This window comes from Polistes dominula, unplaced genomic scaffold (genome assembly GCF_049000335.1).
Source record: "Polistes dominula isolate Pdom_NZ unplaced genomic scaffold, Pdom_raw_medaka contig_29, whole genome shotgun sequence".
Classification (NCBI taxonomy): Eukaryota; Metazoa; Arthropoda; class Insecta; order Hymenoptera; family Vespidae; genus Polistes; species Polistes dominula.
The window spans coordinates 3,013,917-3,036,466 of NW_028300865.1; the positions used below are offsets into that span (position 1 = coordinate 3,013,917).

The 22,550-nt window shown below is 29.4% G+C and overlaps 6 protein-coding genes across 9 annotated transcripts; 3 read left to right on the forward strand and 3 right to left on the reverse strand.

The window, feature by feature from the left end:
• The first annotated feature begins 600 nt into the window (after positions 1-600).
• chico (insulin receptor substrate 1 chico) lies at positions 601-7,867 on the forward strand. Of its 4 annotated transcripts, none has more exons than XM_015320962.2 (10): positions 601-1,093; positions 1,628-1,773; positions 1,840-2,128; positions 2,550-2,663; positions 3,679-3,975; positions 4,702-5,114; positions 5,210-5,631; positions 5,741-6,152; positions 6,254-6,494; positions 6,600-7,867. In XM_015320962.2, exons 1-10 carry the CDS (start codon positions 607-609, stop codon positions 7,565-7,567), a joined length of 3,789 nt encoding a protein of 1,262 aa, XP_015176448.1. In that variant the 5' UTR covers positions 601-606; the 3' UTR covers positions 7,568-7,867. The 4 variants fall into 4 exon arrangements, with proteins under 4 accessions (XP_015176448.1, XP_015176450.1, XP_015176451.1 ...); XM_015320964.2 differs by having other exon boundaries at positions 5,213-5,631; XM_015320965.2 differs by lacking the exon at positions 3,679-3,975.
• Positions 7,868-9,541: 1,674 nt separating this feature from the next.
• LOC107066394 (uncharacterized) lies at positions 9,542-14,900 on the forward strand. Its single transcript, XM_015320970.2, has 11 exons — positions 9,542-10,897; positions 10,980-11,341; positions 11,414-11,761; positions 11,831-12,101; positions 12,179-12,597; positions 12,716-12,937; positions 13,022-13,494; positions 13,629-13,740; positions 13,814-14,365; positions 14,462-14,600; positions 14,811-14,900. The coding sequence occupies exons 1-9, from the start codon at positions 10,240-10,242 to the stop codon at positions 13,967-13,969; spliced, it is 3,021 nt and encodes a 1,006-aa protein (XP_015176456.1). The 5' UTR covers positions 9,542-10,239; the 3' UTR covers positions 13,970-14,365; positions 14,462-14,600; positions 14,811-14,900.
• Positions 14,901-15,109: 209 nt separating this feature from the next.
• On the reverse strand, positions 15,110-15,970 carry UQCR-6.4 (Ubiquinol-cytochrome c reductase 6.4 kDa subunit). Its single transcript, XM_089179518.1, has 3 exons — positions 15,829-15,970; positions 15,595-15,716; positions 15,110-15,332 (listed from the first exon to the last, which is right to left on the reverse strand). Exons 2-3 carry the CDS (start codon positions 15,633-15,635, stop codon positions 15,218-15,220), a joined length of 156 nt encoding a protein of 51 aa, XP_089035644.1. The 5' UTR covers positions 15,636-15,716; positions 15,829-15,970; the 3' UTR covers positions 15,110-15,217.
• Positions 15,971-16,043: 73 nt separating this feature from the next.
• On the forward strand, positions 16,044-17,405 carry CNPYb (FGF signaling regulator protein canopy b). Its single transcript, XM_015320888.2, has 4 exons — positions 16,044-16,317; positions 16,465-16,591; positions 16,657-16,791; positions 16,979-17,405. Exons 1-4 carry the CDS (start codon positions 16,203-16,205, stop codon positions 17,262-17,264), a joined length of 663 nt encoding a protein of 220 aa, XP_015176374.2. The 5' UTR covers positions 16,044-16,202; the 3' UTR covers positions 17,265-17,405.
• On the reverse strand, positions 17,399-18,045 carry mRpS33 (mitochondrial ribosomal protein S33). The gene has a single exon (XM_015320972.2). The coding sequence runs from the start codon at positions 17,867-17,869 to the stop codon at positions 17,543-17,545; it is 327 nt and encodes a 108-aa protein (XP_015176458.1). The 5' UTR covers positions 17,870-18,045; the 3' UTR covers positions 17,399-17,542.
• A 345-nt stretch (positions 18,046-18,390) lies between these two features.
• Positions 18,391-21,851, reverse strand: Inos (Inositol-3-phosphate synthase). Its single transcript, XM_015320971.2, has 7 exons — positions 21,246-21,851; positions 20,458-20,630; positions 20,103-20,370; positions 19,748-20,002; positions 19,435-19,677; positions 19,252-19,360; positions 18,391-19,163 (listed from the first exon to the last, which is right to left on the reverse strand). Exons 1-7 carry the CDS (start codon positions 21,363-21,365, stop codon positions 18,784-18,786), a joined length of 1,548 nt encoding a protein of 515 aa, XP_015176457.1. The 5' UTR covers positions 21,366-21,851; the 3' UTR covers positions 18,391-18,783.
• Between the last annotated feature and the right edge of the window lie 699 nt (positions 21,852-22,550).

Consider the following 22,550-nt stretch of genomic DNA (forward strand, 5'->3'; position numbering starts at 1 on the left):
CTACTTTCAATCAGTAATACGTTTAAATCGCGAAACGATAATTCAAGGAACGAGATAAACACGAAGAGAAACTACGAGAACAACGTCATCGTCGTCAACGTCCTCGTCAACATCGTCGTCAACGTCGTCAACGTCGTCATCTTCTTCTTCTTATGCGATTACTTAGTGGTTGTTAAAGTAGAAGAATCGAAGAAGAAGAAGAAGAAGAATAGTAGTATTTCCACCTGACGCGTGTGTACTACTATTACTACTATTACTACTACTGCTACTAGGGTGGGAACACACATTTGCTTTCTCTCTCTCTCACTTGCTTACGATAATTTTGCTTTGTGATATCGTTAACCAACTAAGGAAAAATAATAAGTGTACCACTCCTCTCTTTGCAAAACGCATTGCCGAGAACAACAACACACACGACGATGTCATACTTCATCCGCGTGAGCTACGAATCTCGGAATACGCGGCACGTTAAAGTTACACGTTCGTTCGAAAGTAAAATGTAAAGAGAGAGAGAGAGAGAGAGAAAAAAAAGAGATAAAAAGAGAGAGAGAGAGAGAGAGAAAGAGAGTGCGTGTGTGTGTGCGTTTGCGTGCATGTGTGGTGTATATGTGTGAGCGAGAAAACGATATTTACGCGCGACAGGAGAACCCGTCGGCAATTTTTTGGTTTCTCGCAAGGACGGCTTTTCCGATTGTGGCCGAGGCAATGTCTTCGGGCAACAGAGGTTTGGCGTCCCCATCCCGTGGGCCTATTGTGCGTAGCGGGCATCTGAAAAAGCTTAAAACCTTGAAAAAGAAATATTTCGTTTTACGAGGCGAGGCACCGGGATATCCCGCTTGTTTGGAATATTATGACAGTAAGAAGAAATTTGAAAGCAAGCATTTGCCTAAACGCAGCATCCTACTGCACAGCTGCTTCAATATCAACAAGCGTGTCGACACCAAGCAAAAACACGTTATAGCGTTGTATACGAAGGACGAATGCTTTTGTTTGATCCTCGATAATGAAAAGGAACTGAATGAGTGGTTGAAAGCAATGCTCCTACTACAGAGCGGTGATGTACCTGAAGGTGAACAGCCTCGCCCTACGTTCGGTAAAAAAAACAATATCTTATTATTTCATATTTTCTTTTTATTTTTATTTTTTTTTCAACATGTGCACGCTCTTTTACGTACGCTGTGTGACATGTTATAAAAAGCGCCAAAATCTTTCCCTTTAAATTATATATAAGTATATATATTTTGGATTCACTTCAAATAATACTTTTGATTAATATATATCGATTGGAACGATTTATTTTATCGTGATCATCGATAGTTACGATACGATTAGCCTTTATGATAATTGAGAGCTTCTGTTTACAATCCATGTACACGTGGAAATTATAAATAATATTTATCTCTTGCTTTTGGTTAAGTTATTATTATTATTAATAATAATAATATTTAAATCAAAGTATTTAATTATTAATTCATAATGATAAATATATTTAATTATCTGAAACAATATTTGATATTATTATTTGTATATAAGGTATCTAAATTAATATAGTCAAATTAATATACATATGTTTTATGTCATCATTCATGAAGAATCCTTTTTCATTTTATTATATATATATTGTCAGAGCACGTGTGGCAAGTTACTATGCAGAAGAAAGGACTTGGAGAACGAAAAAATATCAATGGGCCGTATAGGTTATGTCTCACTGATCGCACTCTAAGTCTAGTCAAAATTGGAGCTAAAGACAACTCCGATTCTATTGAATTTTCTGTAAGTATCTCATGTATTATTTAATAGATACAAACAGTCTCTTAAAAAAAAAAACTTAATTTGTAGTTAATCTGCATAAGGAGGTGCGGTTATATGGAACGCATCTTTTACATGGAAGTTGGTAGATCCGCAGTGACAGGAGGTGGTGAATTTTGGATGGAAGCCGAAGATAGTAACATTGCGCACAACATGCATGCTGCAATCTTAAATGCAATGAGTAATTCGAATTCCTATAAAGACGAAGTTGGACCTCGTCAAAGGATGCGTAGTTCCTCGGCAAATGAAGCAAGTAAACCCATCTCAGTGCTCCAACGACGACATACAGGGCAAAAATTTCATAGCTTCTCACCTCTAGGTAAACAGAGTAGTTACCGATATACATATATATATATATATAATAATACCATTTAAGTAACTTGTCTTTCATTTCATAATGTCAGTTATGGTTATTCAATGTGGTCAGTTGTCAATCAGACATGCTTCTACTCAATGTAAATATATAATATATTTAAAATGGTTCAAGGTGCACCATGTCTTATCTACTTTGCAGATGATTCTTCATTTGCAGGCTTGTGCATTTTAAGGATCTTTATTGCATTTTTTCTAGATACAAATATGAAGTATCCTCTGGGATATCATCGCTTACTTTGCATTAAACCATAACTGTGCAAATTTGATATTCTTTTTTTATGAAATATAAGCTGAATCACACTATATATATATTATTATTAAGAACTCAGCTTTAGAGTAACACAAGTGGGTTGCGGGCTTTACAGAGGAACAAAGGACGTGCAAGGAACAGGTGGATCCGTTGCAGGAACAGACCACTACTGCCTCTGCCCCCGCACAGTGTAGTCAATCTCAGAGTACTTCTTCCAATACGTTCACGGGTCTGTTCTCTGTCACAGTAGCTGTATGCTTCTTTTTACGGGATTTGCAAATTATAAGAAAGAAAAGATAATAACGCGTACAATGTGGCACGATATTTTTTTCAATATTTTCTTTTTATTTTTATTCTGCTTGTATTCAATTCTTATGTACGATTTTGGAAATATGTGGGTTGTAACATATAATAGGGTATTGTAAAAACGGTTGAGCCTTTGTCTCTGTGATAAGCAAAAATAGATCATTATTTATATAACAATAGATATTTTGATAAACATGGAATAATTTCTCCTTTTCTGAAATATATGAATTGACGAAAAGCGAATAGTTAAAGTATGAAATTCAAATTTGATCCATTTTTATAGTCTGTTTTTCTTACTATAACAATGTTCGTAGTTATCCGTTCTTATCTCTTCCTGTATTTGGAAAACAATCTTCTATTAATCATCTTGTTCTATCAAATCTAATCTACGGATCAAATATCAATTTAATATCTTAACTACTGGCCTCTTGAAAATTCATATATTACCTAGTTGAAGTATCTAATTCTTTCATATATATTATGGAATTTAGTTAAATGATCTAATTAGCATGTGCACTTGGGTAAAATGAACATGTTGGTTTAGTTTTCTAAATGAAATATTACTAAAAGCTAATATTTTCAATATGGTATTTATTGAATGCACATATATGTAAATACACAAATGACAAAGGCGAAGGTGTATATTCTATAAATGAGGCTTAATCATTTTTATGTTACATTCAATTTCATTTATATAAGGAAACTCTAAGTATTCAAGCGAATATGATTTCAGAATTCGGCATTTTCACTATGAAAGAGTACTTACATCATTTGAAACATTGTCATTGATTTCGTTAACCGATCATAACGTTCGAACGTTCGTCCAAAAATCAGGCTTAACAGCACGGCGAGTTATGTATGATGTATCTGATGATACTTACAAGAAATGCACGCAAAAAATGGTAGTTGTGCGACAGTGAGAGCTGTGTGGTTTGCAGTCGTTGCCGGTACCGGGGCTGGGACTGCTGGGATTGCCTCGATTAATGTCAACTGTGCCACTGCTACTAGACGTCGTCATTCGGTAGCAAGTCATCCCCATTCCGTCAATAATTCCCAATCCGCTCATGTCACAACAAGTACAACTACTACAACGACAACCATCACCATCACAACGACCGCCACCGCAACCACTACAACCACAACCGCAATAATATCCCATCAGAGAACCCTGTCGCTGCCCTTAGCTGCTGTTATTATCAATCAAACGCAATCATCCAAAAGATCTGTTTTACGCTGTATGTATTTTCGTTTCGTCATATGTTAAAGCAGTCAGAGATATCTTTCTTTCTCTCTCTCTCTCTTTCTCTCTCTTTCTCTCTCTCTTTCTCTCTCTCTCTTTCTCTCTCTCTCTTTCTCTCTTTCTCTATTTCTTTATTTATTTCTTTTCTTATATTTCAACTGTTCTGCCACTATACTTCACCATTTGTTTTCAATCCAATTTGACGCTCGTGATGAACACACTGAGCCACGATTATGATGTATTACCTGTGACTCGAATTTCGATGAAAGGCCATAGATGTAAGCTTCCGCTTGCATGTGTCAGGAGATGCACGATTTCTCCGCAAAGAAGACGATTTTTCGTTTTGATCTCCTTTCGATTCGATAAACCTATCTCTCTTTGCTGCTCGTCAACTATCGAGCCATGACTCTAATATTCTATCGAATATTTCTACGAATTATTTGGTACATATCTTCGATTTAATTTCATTGCGCATTGTTATATCACGTATCCTCTCACTATCATCATCCATATTGCTTGACTCATATATAAATATATATATTTTAAGATGACTAACCAATAAACAATATATGAACATATAAAACTATATATATATATAAAAATTGGATATATGCGAATAAACTAACCGCTGCTGTGCTGGGACAATGATATTGGCTTTTTATACTGTTCGTTATTAAAATAACACATTTTCAAGGGATGATTCTAATGAATATATTTTCAGGTACCACTGGACGTGACAGATGCGACAGTTTGCCATCAAGAGCTCGGACAACGAGTGAATGTCATCCAACAACAGTTGTCCTGAGTCATCCTAGAAGTTCTCATTTTATATCTCACGTACCCAGACCTCACTCTATGTATGGACGAGGTCTGTCTTATTCTCCACCAGTTTCCTCAATGCCGATTAGTCCAGCCTCAGGAGCATGCTCAACTGATTCAGCTGGGTCTTCTCTTTCTATGGAGGATGGTATTGAAAATATTTTAGAAGAAGGTACTGGCTCGAGATATGGTCATTCGTTGACTCCCGACGAGCCAGTCATTTTAGAAGAGAATGGGGACGATTATGCTGCATGGTCTACGACGCATTCGCATCATAAATACTCGCCAAACTTTAAATCCCATTCTCCGTCACAGGTGAATTAGTACAATTTTTGTTCAATTTATATTAACACGTTCGTTGTCCCATATTTTGTGTACAATATATTTATACGTATATTCTTTTTTGACAGCAGAGTTCCTATGTAGAAATGTATAGTCCTTGTGGTTCGAGTCCTGGACGTGGTGGAAATTACATGCCAATGAGTCCAGCGACGACAGCTTATTCCCATTCTCATGCATCGTCTCTTGTAGAGGAGTCGAATGTTTTACCTGATGGCTATGTTCCAATGGCGCCTGTTGGCGATGATGGCTATGTAGATATGGATCCATCAAGCAGTCATAATGGTCATTTTCCAGATGACATGTCACAACACGGTGGTAGTAGTTGCTCAGTAACTTCTGGCACACCTAGTACAGATTTACGTTTTTCCGAGTATCACCTAGATAAAGTAACCAGCTTCTTTGCACCAGGAGAAGATTTGCAAGCTAGACCAACTAGAGCGTATTCGGTTGGATCTAGACCAGAACCAACTAATAAGCATCGTAAAAATAGGTACGAATTCAATACTTTTATTATTAATGTATTCATAATACATATATAGAACATATATGATATCAATTTAATATCATATTTTTGTGTGTATATTTGTTTGAAATTATAGATTAGATATCACGCAGCAGGAAGCAAGTAGAGTGAGAGCATTCTCTGTAGGCAGTCGTTCAAAGAGACCTGAACTTGGCAGATTAGCTAATGTAGTTACAACTCCTTTGCCATCTAGTTCGGATAATTCCAATTCAAATAAATCAAATTCAGCGCCGTTATTATCCAGTTCTTGGGGTCATAATTCTGGTTGTTCTGGTACATCCGAACGAATGGAAGATCTTATGGAATTAGATTTTACAAGACAAAGCGTTCCAGCTACTCTTTCATCACCCCCTTCTTCCTATACACAGTCACAATCACAGTCATATTCTACTGCCACCACCGACACTAGTTCCTATGTCGATATGTCTCCTGGACAACCGCCTACATCGACCACTGCCTCGTACGTCGACATGAGCGGCTTAAATAAGGTATTTCATGTTTTTTAATGTGAACCTTATTTACAAATTTCTTATCAAATAAATTCTTTTAAATATATCTTCTTTTTTTTGTCTTTCTTTTTCTCTTGCAGATCAATCGTAATAATAACAATAATTCTATCACTGCCAATCAGAACCATAGTCACGTTCATGTAACATCTTCGGCTTCCACACACAAACCCGTCATAACAACCTTGAAACCAGTGGAAGAAACAGAGGGTTCATATATGAAAATGGACGGTAATATGGAAGATTGGTCGCTATCAGGTGCAAGTCCTAAACAAATTCCATCACCTATGCAGGAAGACTGTATTCAAACGAATGGCCCACCAGGTCGGTTAATATTTACTATTATATTTAACATATTTATTATCAACGCAACAAAAAAGAGAGTGACTTTATTTTCTATTAGGTCTTAACATATTGTTATTTATAAAGGTGGTGCGAGAACGGCCCCGGTTGATTTACCTCAACCTAGACGACCTCCTGAAGGATATGTAGAAATGTCCTTTAAAGCTAGGCCAAATTTAGAACAAGATTATATTAATATAAATATGAGTATGGTTGGACGGAACAACCGAAGAGTACGGGTAAACAACAGTCGCAAGGAAAACTCACGATCACAACCAATCGCTATTCAAGCTGGAAGTAAACCATTGAAAGCACCCAATTTCTTACCTCTTAATGGTAGTCCAACATCGGAAAGTCTAGCAAGTACACCAGCTTCTCCTCCACGTGCTACACCTACTGGCTCGGCAGCTACTATTTTTCCCTTCTCTTTAAATAGTCCTCAATCTCCTATAAAACCATTTACGCATCAACCAAAATCTGATGATACTTCTTCGAGGATTGATACGGATTTAAAGAATAATGATTATGACATTACGTCTGATAATACGACCAAAAAAATGAACACCATTAATCCAGTCTCGATGACAGATACTACAAATAATTCAATATCAAAAATTATTAACGACGAACCATTAAGTCGTAATACGGATCAAACACGAGTTATATCAAACTCGATATCTTCTCAAGAATGTACGTTGAATTCGTTAACAAAAAAATTTGCCGATCTTACAGTATCGAAGCCACGATTAGTTACTGCATCACCTAATACCAGTCCGACGTTATCGGGTTTTAAAACTGCTATGTTACAACAAAAATCGTCATCGCCGAAATTCATTGATGAAACACCGATACAAACACCTACGTCTACTCCAACTCCTACGCCTAGTCCTTTAGATAGCGATGGTTATGAGAAATTACAACCTGGTGCAACAGTTTTACATTATGCTAGTTTGGATTTACCTGAACTCGCTACCGTGGTACCCGTATCGCCCGCATCTGTTCAGGAAGGCTTCAGTTATGCCGAAATTGACTTTACAAAACTGAAACAAAATTAACTTTTATGGTTCAAAGGTGTGCCGTTGTATTTTACAATATTTACATCAGAGCTCTGTGTGTTTGCAAATTTGAATAGTAAGCAGACAGTATGTTTGATGGGTTTTACATCCTAAATTAGTTCGATGAAAATTATTGAATTCGTGCAAGGTTCCGGGTACCAGTTGTGTATAATTTATTTCTTTTATCCCAGCATCTGAAGTGTAATCATTTATTGGGTTTTTGTAAAGCGTTTTTTCAATTTCTCTCTTTTTTCTTTTATTTTTCTTTCTTTTTATTTATTAGTTTTTTTTTTTTTTTTTTTTGTAAAAAAGAAACAAAGAATTATTCGCACTTATAATTCTGGTATAGCATTTGGACGTCGTTATTGTATGAGAAGAAGATATTTATTTATATTATTTTTATGGAAACAAATATATATTGATATACATATATAACGTAATTTGCAATTATTGCGAGAAAAAGATAAATCTTGGATCTGATGTGCACACAACTGTGCGAAATAAAAGAAAAACTTAGGCAGTTATAGTTTAAATAATGTATATAGAATTTGTTCACAGCATTATGACATTCCAAGATAGATAATTTCTCAGATGAAAATCTTTTAATTCAAGTTAACTGTCCACGGGCAATTTAATGTAAAGTATCTTTTATACATTTGGCTTTTTAAAGTTATATTACATAGAACACTAATTTTACAAATTTTTAGATCTTTTGTGAATATATTTTATATTAAAAGAGTGTTGCATGTCATCAGTGTAAATTTTTGGTAATTATTTAAAAAAGCAAAAGAACAAAAAAATAAAAATTATTTTTAACTAATCTGTAATTATATGTAATTAGTTAATCATATTTTCTGGTAAGAATGATAATTTTACAGACATTATAAACTGCCTGAACATACAATGCGACTATTTAATGGCATTACCAGAAATATAAGAGCATAAATTGCTTTTTTTAAATATTTTTCATATTATGAAAAATCTGTTAATAGGGCATCGAGAAAAATCACAGTAATACGATTACAGACAAATAGACGCACCATAAAGCGAGGTATAAATATGTTATCAGCTTTTTCATATAAATTATGAAGTGTCAGAATACCTTGAGGTAAATTTGAATATATATATATATATATAATGTATACATATGTGTGTATGTATATATATTTCCACATATGCATACATATTTACTGGGTAATCTGTGAAAAAGGGTACAATCGGAAAAAGTGGTGATTGCTTGTTTAAAAATAGCTAGAAGCGGAAAAGAATGAATGTTTTTTAGCTTAATGAAGATTTGAGATCTTAATTATACATGTAAAAAGAAAGAAAGAAGAAAAAAAGAAGAAAGATAGAAATTTAGTTATTAATTAGGTATTCTTGTCTATTGACTACACTGAGTATAAATTATATCGGCGTTGTTAATATTGATTTGATGAGTATGCACTAGTTTCCATAGAGTATAATATATGCTATGATATTACGCTTGTTAAGCTACGAGTAGCGTTAAAGATTTTCGTAAACTCTCTTTGCTATTTTTAATGTCGCGTTTGACGTGAATCGTTTTTAAATCGGTGATCATTTTTTTTTTGTCGGTTATACCTTAACTTGCAGTATACCGCGTATATACATATGCATCGTCCAAATAATGCTATAAATATATAAATATATATATGTATATATATATTTATATAGAATAATATATGTATATGTATATATATATATATATATTTATATATACATATATAAAAATATAAATAATATAATATTAAGTATAACAATATATTAATAAATAATAAACGCGCAATGTATATGTACATATATATCGCGATCGTATGATTACTACAAATCCTTTAGAAAACGTTCCTCATACATACTTATCTTCCTCAAAGTTTTACACTTTTATTTTTTTGCAAAAGTATATAATTTTAATATTTAATATCATTTTGTAATATTTTTATTTTGCTTTTATAGATGAAGGATATCTGAAAACATTTTTGATGTAAATATTTTATTATTTCCTCAGGTAATCATCTCCGAGTTTTAATATCTAATTTTTCATTTGTAATTTAGTTATCTAATATATTATTGTTTGATTTGGACGTGATTTGTGATTTAATAATAATCAAGAATAGACAATTTAATATTACAATGATTATATGCAAAATTTGCACAATAAAAAAAGATGCATAGAATTTTTAGCAATGGCATCTTTAATAAACAAAATTTTAATATAAATGCTTATATAAAGAAATCTATGTACTTAAAATATGTATTTTTTATTTATTTGAAAAAGTTATTTGTACATGGATACTGTTGCTGTGTTTGAATTTTCCCGCGCGCTCGTCCAGTACAGAGGACGCTGCTGTATCAATTTGCTTCTGCGCGTCGCTTAGTTAGAAAAGTGCAGACGCCGTGTACACATCATTTCGTGTTCGGTAGTGTATGAAATATGTATATTAGTGGCGCCCCGTATTTATACGCGAAGTTTCAAATCCCACGTGTTCTTTAATTACTTATGCACATACATACATTACCAATTAATTGGTATTAATAGGATATAAGTGCATTAAAAATAATTTGTGAGAAATAAACAGAACGCACAAAGATAAAATAAATGAAACAGATAAAATTATATTATTTGAATTGTTTTTAGTATTGATAAATAATCCATAATGGATCTTCAAAATAATTTAGATACATTTACATGTGCTTTTCGTGAAGCTGTTAGATCTTGTAAATCAGACACCGCTACGTTGGATAGTACATTTAGAAAATTGCTAACCTCTGCTGGAAAGTATAAGAAAGAAATACTTATATCTTTTTTTGATAACTTTAATGATACACCATTTAATTTTGAAAATAAAATTGATAATGTTACATTGTTGGAATTCTTTCAACAAATTGTTGATGATATTTTATTAGTGAAAATATTGAGTCCTGTTGATTATAAGGTGCTTACAAAGATAACATATTTTTATCCTACCATCGTTGAAAAGAAAATTGATAATATTCTATATAAATTGTATTTACAAGAAACAACGATAGAACGTAATGATCTGTTCATTGGTATTTTGGATGCCAGCATTTTATTAAGACAAGAAGATAAATTAATTTCACAAGTTGTAACAACTTTGAAAGCAGTCATTGCTAGTGAAAATGAATTAGAAGAATCAGATTTGTCGGTAAAATCATTTCTTCCATTTGAATTTACAAATAAATTTACCAAATCGATCTCTTCGTTTACAAACTCGCATGTTTTGACAATATTAAAAACTTTGATAGATAATTTAAACAGATGTTGCCTGGCATCATTGAAATGTAATACAACTGGTTAGTAAGAAAATTAAAATATTTATAAATATTTCATGTCAATATAAATTTATAATATATTAATTCGTCTAATATCTTATAGGTAATTGTACGATATTGTTAAAAGCTGTGACAGAATTATTAATTGGATGTTTAAACGGTGTGTGTATCATTGGGAATACATCGACTTTGGCGTATCAACAAGAATTCATAAATGTTTTAAATGAATTAGGAAAAGATCTATCACGTTTAATAAAAAAAGCTTTGCATGTAAATCATAATGCTAATATTATTGCTGTTTTATTATCTGTTATATTGTCATGGAGCGAAATTCAAAATATGACAAGATATTATTTACCAAATATTCACAAGGATGAATTAATATTTCCTATTTCGGATGATCACTGGCAACAACTGATTCAACGAATAACTAATTTCGGTGAAGAGGAATGCATAAATAACATGGTACTTATAATCATTATTTCTTATTCCTTAATCATTTATTGACATAATACAAATATTATTATATTATTTCAGAACAAGCTTATAATACATCGTATCAAATATTACGGCACAGTTGATTCTACCATCAAATTAGATACCTTAATAAATGGTTTAAAATATTTTTGGAGTTTCATATTGAAATATAATTCAGAAATAATTTCATTATTAAATGATAAAGAACTTTCTGAATTGGTTTCATTACTTGTGGAGGATATGACGTTAAATGAATGTAAATTTAATGAATGGTTAGAAATAATAAGAAATGATCATTTGCAAGAAAACAAACGATTTGTAATATATCTTTTATGCCATATTCTTGTACAAATGGGAATGATACCAAAAAAAGGTGTAACCAAATCTATTTCGCAGCATGTAGACACAGTAAGTAAATCTCTTGAATATTTTTTTATAATGCATTCCAATATTATTCATTATTAAACTATTTTTCAGAAAGTAGTACTGTCTACAGAAGTTTTAGGAAAAAAGAAAATAAAGAAGATTTTAGAAACCGTCAAAGTAGAGATACTTCAATCTCAATGGGAACAAATGAAAAGTACAGAAATTGCTAAAATTAAATTGTATCTAAATATTCTTGTTAATATGCCAATAGCATATTTTAAAGCTAATGTTAGAGCTTTATTATTTATGATTATATTTACTGTCAACAAAGAATGCACGAAAAGCGAAGATGTAACAACTTTATGCAACAAAATATTTCTCAGTAAGTTTGAATTCATTGAATTATTCAAATACTTATATAAACTATTTTATTAATCATTTGTTTGTATTTATTTACAGAACTTTTTCAAACTACTGGTCTTGACATTTTACAATATATAGATCCTGTATCAATAATACATCAATTATCTCAATCTAAAGCTTTTGAAAAAGCGTTAGAACAATCACTACGAAATATTAAATCTTATGAGATTTTAAAAACATTAATAAATTCATCATCTATTAATAAGGAAACTATGTATATACTTTTACAATGCATAGAAAATATAAGACAGAAATTAGACGCCGATCAGAAATCTATTTTTAAAAAAGCAGAACATAAACTATGTAAGAAATTGTTGAACACATTACCAACACTTATTGAACTTCCTTATGATGTAAAGTGTTTAACATTGATATTAAAAATGAATGCCTTAAATAAGGAAACCGAGAGTAATTTAAAAGAACGTATAGAATTAACAGTAAATAAAATATTCACGGTAGGTGTATAGAATAATTTGTGATTTGTTATAGTAATGTAATTCAATGTATTTTACAAAGATTAATTATTAACAACAATTTGAAATAATATAATAATATATCTCTTTATTTATTTAGTCAACACAAGAAGCACATTCTAATGAGTTATTAGAAACAGGATTACAATTGGCAGCTATAATATTTCGAAATTATCAAGAATTTCAAATTTCTTCAGAAATTAGAACACAAATATGGTCTTTAATGTTAAATTATCCTTGTGAGGATTTACTTCCACCTCTGATAGAATCTACCGAAGTTGGACAATTGAAAAAAATTCTATATTTGATGCAAGCTATAATGGTAATTGAAAATATATTTATTTATAATTGATATATGTTAAAACTTCTATCCATTGAATAATTTATAATTTTATTTATATTACAGATAGAAGAATTACCTAAATCAAATAGTAACAAGTTAGAAAATATTTTTAGTGTTTTGAATGCTTTATTGAAATCAGATATGTCAACACAACGTAATAATCTTCGTACAGCAACTATTGAAAATTTATTTAAAAACATTCAAGTTGTAAACGTATCAGAACAACATTGGCCAAAATTATTAGAATCACTTCAGAATATACTCATTTCTAAACATTTATATGTATCTGATAATATTATTGATCTTAGTATGAATATTGCATTACAAGCCTTAGAAAAAAGAAATCTTTCAATATGCAACAATGTTTTAATATTATCTGGAATTTTAGTTAAAGTTAAAATAGACATAATAGTAGATAGATTACCAGTATTGCTAATTTTATTTAGACGTTTGATTACTATTATCATTCAATTGTCGAAAACTGTTGATAAAGCTCAAGATCATTTTTGTCGATGTCTCTTACTTGATATTGAAAAGTAAGTATATATATATATATAATATATTATCAAGTATACAGGGTGATTTTTCGAACGGAGGCGGGTAATAACTATTATTAATTACATAAATAAATACAAAATTTATACTTTAAAGAAATATTATTATTTTACAGATTTACAACATGTTTGGTAAAACATAAAAAAGATCTAATGCGTATAAGTCCATATGTCATAAGTGATTTGATTCGACTATTGTCAGAAGGAGGTTTAAAACCTTTTATAAAGGTAATTATATATACCTTAGTAAAATATATATCTGTTTCAAATTTGATAACATTTGTGTATTATTATTTTACAGATATCTTTGGAAAATACAATAGCTACGTTATTCAGTATTTGCGATCAACATGGCATTGCTTTATTATCTCGTACGCTTCCAACGAATCTACAAGAACTTTTCAAAACTCAATTTGATAATTATAATAAATTTCATAAATTTCTTGGAAAGATATGAAATAATAAATGAAATAAATGTAAATAATCTATTTTTAGATATAATCATATTACTTCCAGTAAAAAATTATTTCCAAATAAAATTACTATAAATTGATTACTATGATTATATTAACAAAATAACTTTTGTAAATATATATTATATATATATAATATTTTAATTTTTATTTGTATTTTATTTGTATTTGATATATAGACCAATAAAAAATATATTTTATATATTAATATAATTGTAAGATATAATTTAAGAAGTATACACATCTGTGTATACATCCTATTCGATATATCTATATATATAGATTATGCAAACCTATCTAAAATGCAACCTGCAATCTCTAATAAAATAAACGTGTAACAAATTTGAATTCAAATAATATTTATATCGCAAATAGTTTTTGTACGTTAATAAGATAATTTTATTAAGAAAATATATGAAATAAAATGATGTGACAATATTTCAAAGTTATATTAAAACATAAATAAAATTTTTTAGGTTAACTGTGATGAAGTTGAGAAGATCATTGAGATTTGATTCAATTTTTCTCTCTATCGTACTTGGTGTAATTGGTGGTCTTTACATTTGGGCACCTATATTGAAAGAATTAAAAATTAAAAATGACAAACGAGAACAGGTAAATCATCATAAATATATTGTATTATAAAGTCATTTATTTTAACCTAACTTTATACATACACGCGCGCGCACACACATACACACATATATAATATGATTATAGAATTTTGTAACTTGGTAAAATTGTCTAATTATTGAAAAATATTATTCTCTCAATATCTGTTTATATATTTTATTATATTAAATTTGTCTTCTTTATTTTGATCAGTCCATTACAGAAACTGTTGACAATGAATCATGGGAAGATTAAAATTGCAATCGGATTTATAGCAGTATATTTTTCTATTGTAGGAATCAAGTAAGTCTTAAATAATAAATAATTATATAAATAAATATTAAAATAAAAAATGATCTATCGCTGGATTGTTTATATTCCATTAATATTAATTAATGAATTCATTTCTTTTCACAACAGAATAAAATTACTACCATATTTAAAGAACAAAAAACTTAAAGAAGCTGAAGATTTTGCTAATATAATATATAGAAGTGAGTCTAAATAATACATTTTTGTATTAGTATACGTATATATTATATTGGAACTTTGTCATTAAATGACTTCACAAATTTGCAATACAATTGTTACATCTATATAGAAAATATTTAATATACATTTTATTCCTCAAATTTTCCTCCATAAAAAGGAATATATCTATTTACTGGTTTCCAATCCGTAAAATAAAGTAAACCAAACCCTGCCGCTGCTCCATATCCCATCAAAGATGGCATCCTGAAAAATGTACATATTACAAAATTAATCTTAAAATCAAATTAATCAATTCGTAATAACCAAATTATGAATTAAAGATTTTCAAATTAATAGATTATATTTGAAATATTTATAAAAATTCATTCAACGTTTTTTTTAGTAACATATAATATGATGTTACATAACTTATATTATTAACAAACACATTTGATATGATTTTCTTTTTTGAGAATTAATATCTCATGAAAATTATTGATTCCACTGTTAAGTTAAATAAGCTTACCAACTTCCTAACAATTCAACGTGTTTTTTGCCAATACGCATTTTTGACAAGTGATATTAAAATTAAGGTTTGCTATTAATTTGCCAATAGTGGTGTCACCTTTTCTTTCTAGTAGACGATTTCTGTAAAATACAAAATAGATAATTATAAATATAACAAACAATATTTTATATAAGAATAATACATAATACTGATAATAATTTGTTAAACATTTAAGAAAATATATAAACGTACGTCTTCGACTAGGTAAGACTGAATTCTTCAGCCAAACTAATGTAGAAGATAGTGGACGGTAGGGTAGATACTCCATCTGACGGCACCTCGATTCTTATACATATATATATAGACGTATAATAATATAATAATAATTACATATACAAATTATTATTGCCCATTTAACTTTACAATTGTTTCAGATAAAATATTTTGAAAATCTTTTATTTCTAATTGGCTTAAATTCCAATAATGTATTCTGATTGTAAATATCGATAATCGAACGATAAGATTTGAACACATTTAGTTTAACCTAACTGTATCTGTGACAGTTAACATTGTACAGTCAGATAGATATGTCATTTCATTTTTCTCTATTTTGTTGAGTTTCAATAATGTATATTAAAATGTTTCTTCTTTTTTGTGTGACATACTTAGTATTTTTTGTACCATGTTTAGCTAGTAAAGAACTAGAAGAACATGGGGTGAAATACGCTGATCAGTGTGAAGGTATAATAACCTATTCTTTTATTATTTCATAAATTATCATCGTTTGCTTCATTTATGAGCACATATCAATTCATGGCATTCTCCGATTGAATACACATAATAGTTTTTTCATTTCATTTCATTTTATTATATTATATTTCTTTACAGCATGCAAAGTCGTAGCTACTGAATTAGAAGCAAGATTAGATGAAACTGGGAAAACGCATGATGTACTTGAAATTGGTTATTCCGTTGATGATATCGCACCAAAAAAGAGAAAAGAATATAAAAAATCGTAAGTATTATAAATTATAATAAATACGCGCGAATAATTTATATATTACTTATTCTTCATTTTAGAGAATTACGTTTGGTAGAATCAATGGAAAATATTTGTGAACGTATATTACAATACAATATTCATAAAGAGCGAACGGATAGTACAAGATTTGCTAAGGGAATGAGTCAAACATTTAAAACCCTTCATGGATTAGTGTAAGTAAAAATGTTTCATTTAAAATACAAATGTATATACAAGGTGTTTTCTATGATTGCTTGTAACAGCGAGCATTCTTAATATGTTTATCAGATAAATTATAGGACACCTTGTATGATGTGTTTGTCATGTTTTTCATAATGAAATTATAAGAATAATAACATAAATGTTTTCTTTTATATATAGAGACAAAGGTGTCAAAGTAGAATTAGGAATCCCGTATGAATTATGGGACAATCCTTCGGTAGAAATTACTACATTAAAATCGCAGTGCGAAAAGTTATTGGAGAATCATGAACAAGATATCGAAAATTGGTATTATAATTATCAAGGAAAAGTTCCTTTAATGAAATATTTGTGTACGGATAGAGCGCTTAAAGGACAGGATGATTCGTGTCTTAAAGAAAAAGGTGATACTGGGAAAAATATTACGAAAAAGGCAAAAAAAAAGTACAAGAAAATAATAATATAAAAGAAGAATTATAATATGTACATTAGATTTTTGTATACTTATTATATTATTTTGTAAGAAAAATACTTTTATTTATTACAATAATCTTTAAAATGAAAAATAGATATAATATAATAATAAATAATTCAAAGAAGTGCCATATATTATAATTGTTTAATAGATAAAACAGTTAATATAGTTTTATATTCATTTTAATTATAAATACTAGATTTTGTTATTACACTTTGCTTTTTATACTTTACATTAGTAATGTTATAAGGAAGATGTTAAAGAAAGTTTTATTTTCTGAATGGTGGTGGTATCCATTTCTTCTTACCACGTAATTCTCTCAAACGATCATATTCTTCTTTGAAATCTTCATGCTCATCTCTGAATAAACCATAATCACGTAGATGTAACATCAACTTCTGTATATCCTTGTGTCGAGGATAATAATCTACGATTTCTGGTCTTTTCTGAACAGGCTTTTCACTAAAAAGCTTAACTACTTTAAGTGATTTTTGATTTGTTGGTCTAACAACTTCACCAAAGATACGATTACTCAAACGATTCATACGCTTGGCATAATTCGTTCCAACAGTCGCCAATTGTAGATATTTATTCATTTCAATGAGATCAAATTATATTTGATAATAATTTTAAAGTTAATTCTCTCTGAACATTGGTATTTATATCAAACAAATTGTTAACGGTACTACAAATGAGATAGAATCTGCTTGATATAACCTCAAATATATTTAGTTACTTTGTTATATCGTTTAAGCAAGTGTACCATCCTTTGAATACCGAATATCACTAAATATTTCTAAGAACATTTCTTTCCTAAAATCATATTTATTATTATTTTGTAATATTGATATTCAATAGTTTACATATTTCTTATTTATGAGGTAAGATTTATTTCATATTTATTAAAAGGCTGATACTTAGTAATAAGATATACGATGGCATCTCTTTTACTTATTATAATTGTTTGTATTAGGGGGACCGGAAAGAGAGTAAAAATTAGAAAATTTGAATGATATTCAAAATGTAATCTGCACACACAAACATTTTGTTAAAAAACCAATTGATTTTGTGTGATTGAAGAATATTCAATTTAATTAAAGGTACCTTTATTATTCACTTTGTTATACAGACAAAAAATATATACTTTTATTTGTTGTATTTATTACACATTTTCTATGCTTTTACAAAAATATTCAAATAGTACAAAATAAAATACTTATGTATCTTTTCATAGATTATAAATTTTGATTTCAATAAGGATATTGTCAATATATAATGCAGTTCTTGAGAGGATTCTTTTATATCATAAAGAAGTATCTTATACTTAGAATATAAACCGGAAATCAGGATTAATGGGATTTGGATAAACGAGAGTTCCTTTATACTGTTTGATTATATCCAAAATAACATATTTATTAATTTGACTTTGTTTTTTTTTTTTTTTTAATATATATCTATATATATTTATATATATACTTTACTTTAGCAAAGCATAAAAATTCATTTGATATTATGACTTTTTTAGATTAGTTTTATATTCCAAAAGCATGTTATTTTCCGGTGGTAATGAAAGACATGCTCTTAATAAATTTTCTATAGCAGCACGTTGTCTGAATAATGCATTTATCACAGGTGTACCTTTTGGTACCAATGGTGCTTTCAACAAATATGATAGGATAGAAAGAATACTATCAAAACGTCGTGATTCTTCTACTCCTTCATCCTCATGTCGGAATGTAATACGAGAACATAATTCAGCAAGTAATACCAAATCTAAAATAATTGGACTTGCCAATAAAGAATCCTCGCAAGTATTATGTACTACTATAGTATTATGACCACCAAGCATTATTTCTGACATGTATTCATCCATTGCCCTTTTGCTATCACCTATTTGTAACAAGATATATATATTTATTACAATTTAATATTAATCTAAATGATTGATAATATTATTATAATATGTTTTTAAACTTACCAACATATGGAACATATTTAATAACGACACAGTGATCTGGTTTTTCACCAGGTTCGTATAAGATTTGATTAGATTGAACCATATCATCTACTACGTTGCTTTTAGAAATCTGAAATGTATAAAACAAACGTTGTTTGTGTGTGTGTGTGATCTTTTAAAAATTAATTTTTAACAAGGATTTACCTCTTTCGAACGAAATTGTTGAGGTGCTGATAAATTGTAACCATCGTTGTTTCCAAGATGATTGTAACTGACGATCGATACTGGTTTTATACCTGCTGACACTAAGAAATCAACGAGAACGGATTTCAATTTTGTTTGGCCCGATTTAAAATCATCACCGCCGATAAACGTTCCTTGTCTTTCGGCCAATTCAATTGCACCCGGTACAAATGTATTTTGTGGTGAACCATTTATATAAGTGCACTAAGAATAGTTTAAAAGATTAATATTTAGAAAAAAAGAAAGACTGTAAAATAATGTTATACAATGTTACCCCTTCTAATGCCGCGGCTACGGCGAACATTGTACTCGGACTAATTTCAGGATGATTTTCATTAATGGCTTTTAATAAATTGTCAGCAGTATCATTTACTCCTGGATTAATATTTGAAAATCTCTCTGTATTAGCAGTCCACAAAACGATAACTTGATCCAAATTTTTCGACGCTTTAAATTCCGCAATATCTTTTCTAATCAATGTCAATTGTCCGAGTTTTGTTTCTTGTATAACATTATCAGCTCTATCTTTCTAAAAAGAACAAAATATTTATAACACATTTCGTGTTATAATCGATAAAAAAAAAAAAAAGAAAAAGAAAACAATAAATAAATAAATATATTTTACTAACTTGATTAGATGCGATAAAATCAGGATAATATATACTTTTTCTCGGTTTTATATGAATCATATAAGGTTTCAGTTGTTTTTGTAAATTAATGTCTATAACTTTAGCACGTTCCATGGCATCGGCAAGATTCATACTTGAAATATCCCAACCATCAATTTCAATATCGTTTGGATTAACCATTGGTAACATTGATGACATTGGTACAAATACATCTTGATTATCTTTGCTTCCTAATTTAACGGTTGATGCTTGAAGCAATGAACCATACCTATATATATATACATACACATTATTTAACTATACACACACATATTATTTAACTATAAATGAAAATAATTAATAATTACGATCATACCAATTAGCTTTTTTAATTCCAGTTTTAGTTTCCCACGTGAGTTTATGTTTGTTTGCTAATAAAGCTGCCGTTATAGTTGTACCATTGTTTCCACCCAAACCCACTAACATAACACCAAGTTTCGGAACTTTTATTTGGGTTCTTATCAAAAGTTTCGTTGTTACCGGTTTTACCTGTAATCATATATCGTATTATTATATACCCGTGTGAAGTTATAGGACACCCTGTATATGATTTGCTAATTTATATATATATGTATATATGCGTGAATCATTTCGTACACGCTAATGCTTATACGTTATGCACGTGATCAAAACAATCTTATTTTATTATAAAAAATGAAATAAATGTAAAGAATATTTCTTGAAAAATAATTGATACAAAATGACTCTATATTTTGAAATATTTTAAAATTCATATTTTAGTTTACGCGTAAAATATAAAATGTACGCACAATATATCTATAAACATTGGTATCACAAACAAATAAATGTTCGTACATTTACTAAAAGTAACACATTTGAAAATATGTGAGATAAAACAACTATATATGATAATAATAAACCGCGAACTGCGAACTCATTTAATATCGATAGTGTACCTTAGTCCTAATAAAAGATCTTCAAGGACCTTTTTTTTTGAAATGTATGCGAAAGCATCTGAAACTAGTTAGGGAAGGCTAGTTAGGCCAGTAGAGAATACAGTCTTAACATAAGTTATGATATGCCAACGTCGTTCGCATATTATAAATTATAAATTTGTTTGAAAAAGAAAAGAAAAACACTTACCGTGTACTTGTCGTGATCGTCTTTTGACACATTAGTTGTTTGATATTCGTATTCCGATTCGATATAATCTTCGGTATATTTAACTTTCGGCGAATCGATATGAATATTCAAAGCCATCATTTATTTATACTTTTTTCTTTTTTTTTAATTTTTATACTTAAAAATGAAACTTGAAAACCCGCACAATTAAACCAACCGGAAGATATAAGTATATACGTCAAAATAAAAACTGATGGAATATTCAATGTTACGATCGATCGAACTAGCTGATTACTGAAGACCTTCTACTATTTCAGTCTCTCTATAAACCTATCTATATTTATGTATCTATTTAACCAGTTTTACAACATATATATATATAATATTCAATTAAAATATATTAATTTATATATATATAATATAATTTTCAATAGAAATTGTTGAAATTTATTTTCAAGAATTTGCGTTTGATTTTATTGATAATAATATTGATTGTTATTATTATAATTATAGATAGATAGGTTTACGAAGGAGACGATAAAGAGAGCACAAGAGTATGGGAAAGTAGAGTGATGTATTCTATCTTAAAAGCTGACTTCGATGTTGAAACGTTAATGTGGCCAGGACAGGCAGGCATGCGCTTTAAAAAGTGCTTAACCGGAACCTCCCCCCTCGAACCCCTATCATCATGCTCTCTTTACACCCCCGTACCCTCCATTTGCCCGACCATTTGCGTTTGACTGGAACCTATTATATTTGGTTACCGGTTGACTTTTATTAACCACTACTTTGGTACTTTGCACGTACCAAAAACGTGCCAACACAATAATCCTCTTTCTTCCATTTGTGTCAATATAATATATATATAGAAAAAAAAAGAAAAAAAAACAAAGAAAATATTCAAATCAATAATGTATATAACGAGTAGGTCTGTTTTATTATAAATTGCTAAACTATGAACAACATCCTTATTCAAATGACTTGCTATTTAACGTTACTTTATAAGTTGCTTTTTATGATAACGAAAAATAATTGATTGTAAGAAAAAATATACTTTTTTAACTAAAAGGAAATAAAAAAAAAACATAGAAAAGATACGAAATAAGAGACATTTATTCATGAATACTTTCAGTCTCGGTATCTATGCTGTTTATATATATTTATGAATAATGAATGAATAAGTATTATTTATGATATTGATAAAAAGAAATAAAGAAATAGTTTATGATCTAATAAAATAGTAAGTTAATAAAATATGAAAGCTATTATTCATTTCTTGTTGCGTATATAACACAAGCTTATAAATTGAAATGTTTTTCCTTCTTT

Excerpts from the sequence above, each read along its gene's own strand:
- LOC107066394 (XM_015320970.2), top strand. The coding sequence starts at position 10,240 with ATGGATCTTCAAAATAATTTAGATACATTTACATGTGCTTTTCGTGAA. Across the intron at positions 11,342-11,413 it reads AGGAATGCATAAATAACATG|AACAAGCTTATAATACATCG; the intron begins GTACTTATAATC and ends ATATTATTTCAG. Across the intron at positions 12,938-13,021 it reads ATTTGATGCAAGCTATAATG|ATAGAAGAATTACCTAAATC; the intron begins GTAATTGAAAAT and ends TTTATATTACAG.
- UQCR-6.4 (XM_089179518.1), bottom strand. The coding sequence starts at position 15,635 with ATGCGTATTGGCAAAAAACACGTTGAATTGTTAGGAAGTTG. Across the intron at positions 15,333-15,594 it reads GTTGAATTGTTAGGAAGTTG|GATGCCATCTTTGATGGGAT; the intron begins GTAAGCTTATTT and ends TACATTTTTCAG.
- mRpS33 (XM_015320972.2), bottom strand. The coding sequence starts at position 17,869 with ATGAATAAATATCTACAATTGGCGACTGTTGGAACGAATTATGCCAAG.
- Inos (XM_015320971.2), bottom strand. The coding sequence starts at position 21,365 with ATGATGGCTTTGAATATTCATATCGATTCGCCGAAAGTTAAATATACC. Across the intron at positions 19,678-19,747 it reads TAGCCGCGGCATTAGAAGGG|TGCACTTATATAAATGGTTC; the intron begins GTAACATTGTAT and ends AACTATTCTTAG. Across the intron at positions 19,164-19,251 it reads TAAATATGTTCCATATGTTG|GTGATAGCAAAAGGGCAATG; the intron begins GTAAGTTTAAAA and ends TGTTACAAATAG.
- chico (XM_015320962.2), top strand. The coding sequence starts at position 607 with ATGTGTGAGCGAGAAAACGATATTTACGCGCGACAGGAGAACCCGTCG. Across the intron at positions 1,774-1,839 it reads CCGATTCTATTGAATTTTCT|TTAATCTGCATAAGGAGGTG; the intron begins GTAAGTATCTCA and ends CTTAATTTGTAG. Across the intron at positions 2,664-3,678 it reads TTCTTCCAATACGTTCACGG|TCGTTGCCGGTACCGGGGCT; the intron begins GTCTGTTCTCTG and ends TGTGGTTTGCAG.
- CNPYb (XM_015320888.2), top strand. The coding sequence starts at position 16,203 with ATGTATATTAAAATGTTTCTTCTTTTTTGTGTGACATACTTAGTATTT. Across the intron at positions 16,592-16,656 it reads AGAAAAGAATATAAAAAATC|AGAATTACGTTTGGTAGAAT; the intron begins GTAAGTATTATA and ends TCTTCATTTTAG. Across the intron at positions 16,792-16,978 it reads AAAACCCTTCATGGATTAGT|AGACAAAGGTGTCAAAGTAG; the intron begins GTAAGTAAAAAT and ends TTTTATATATAG.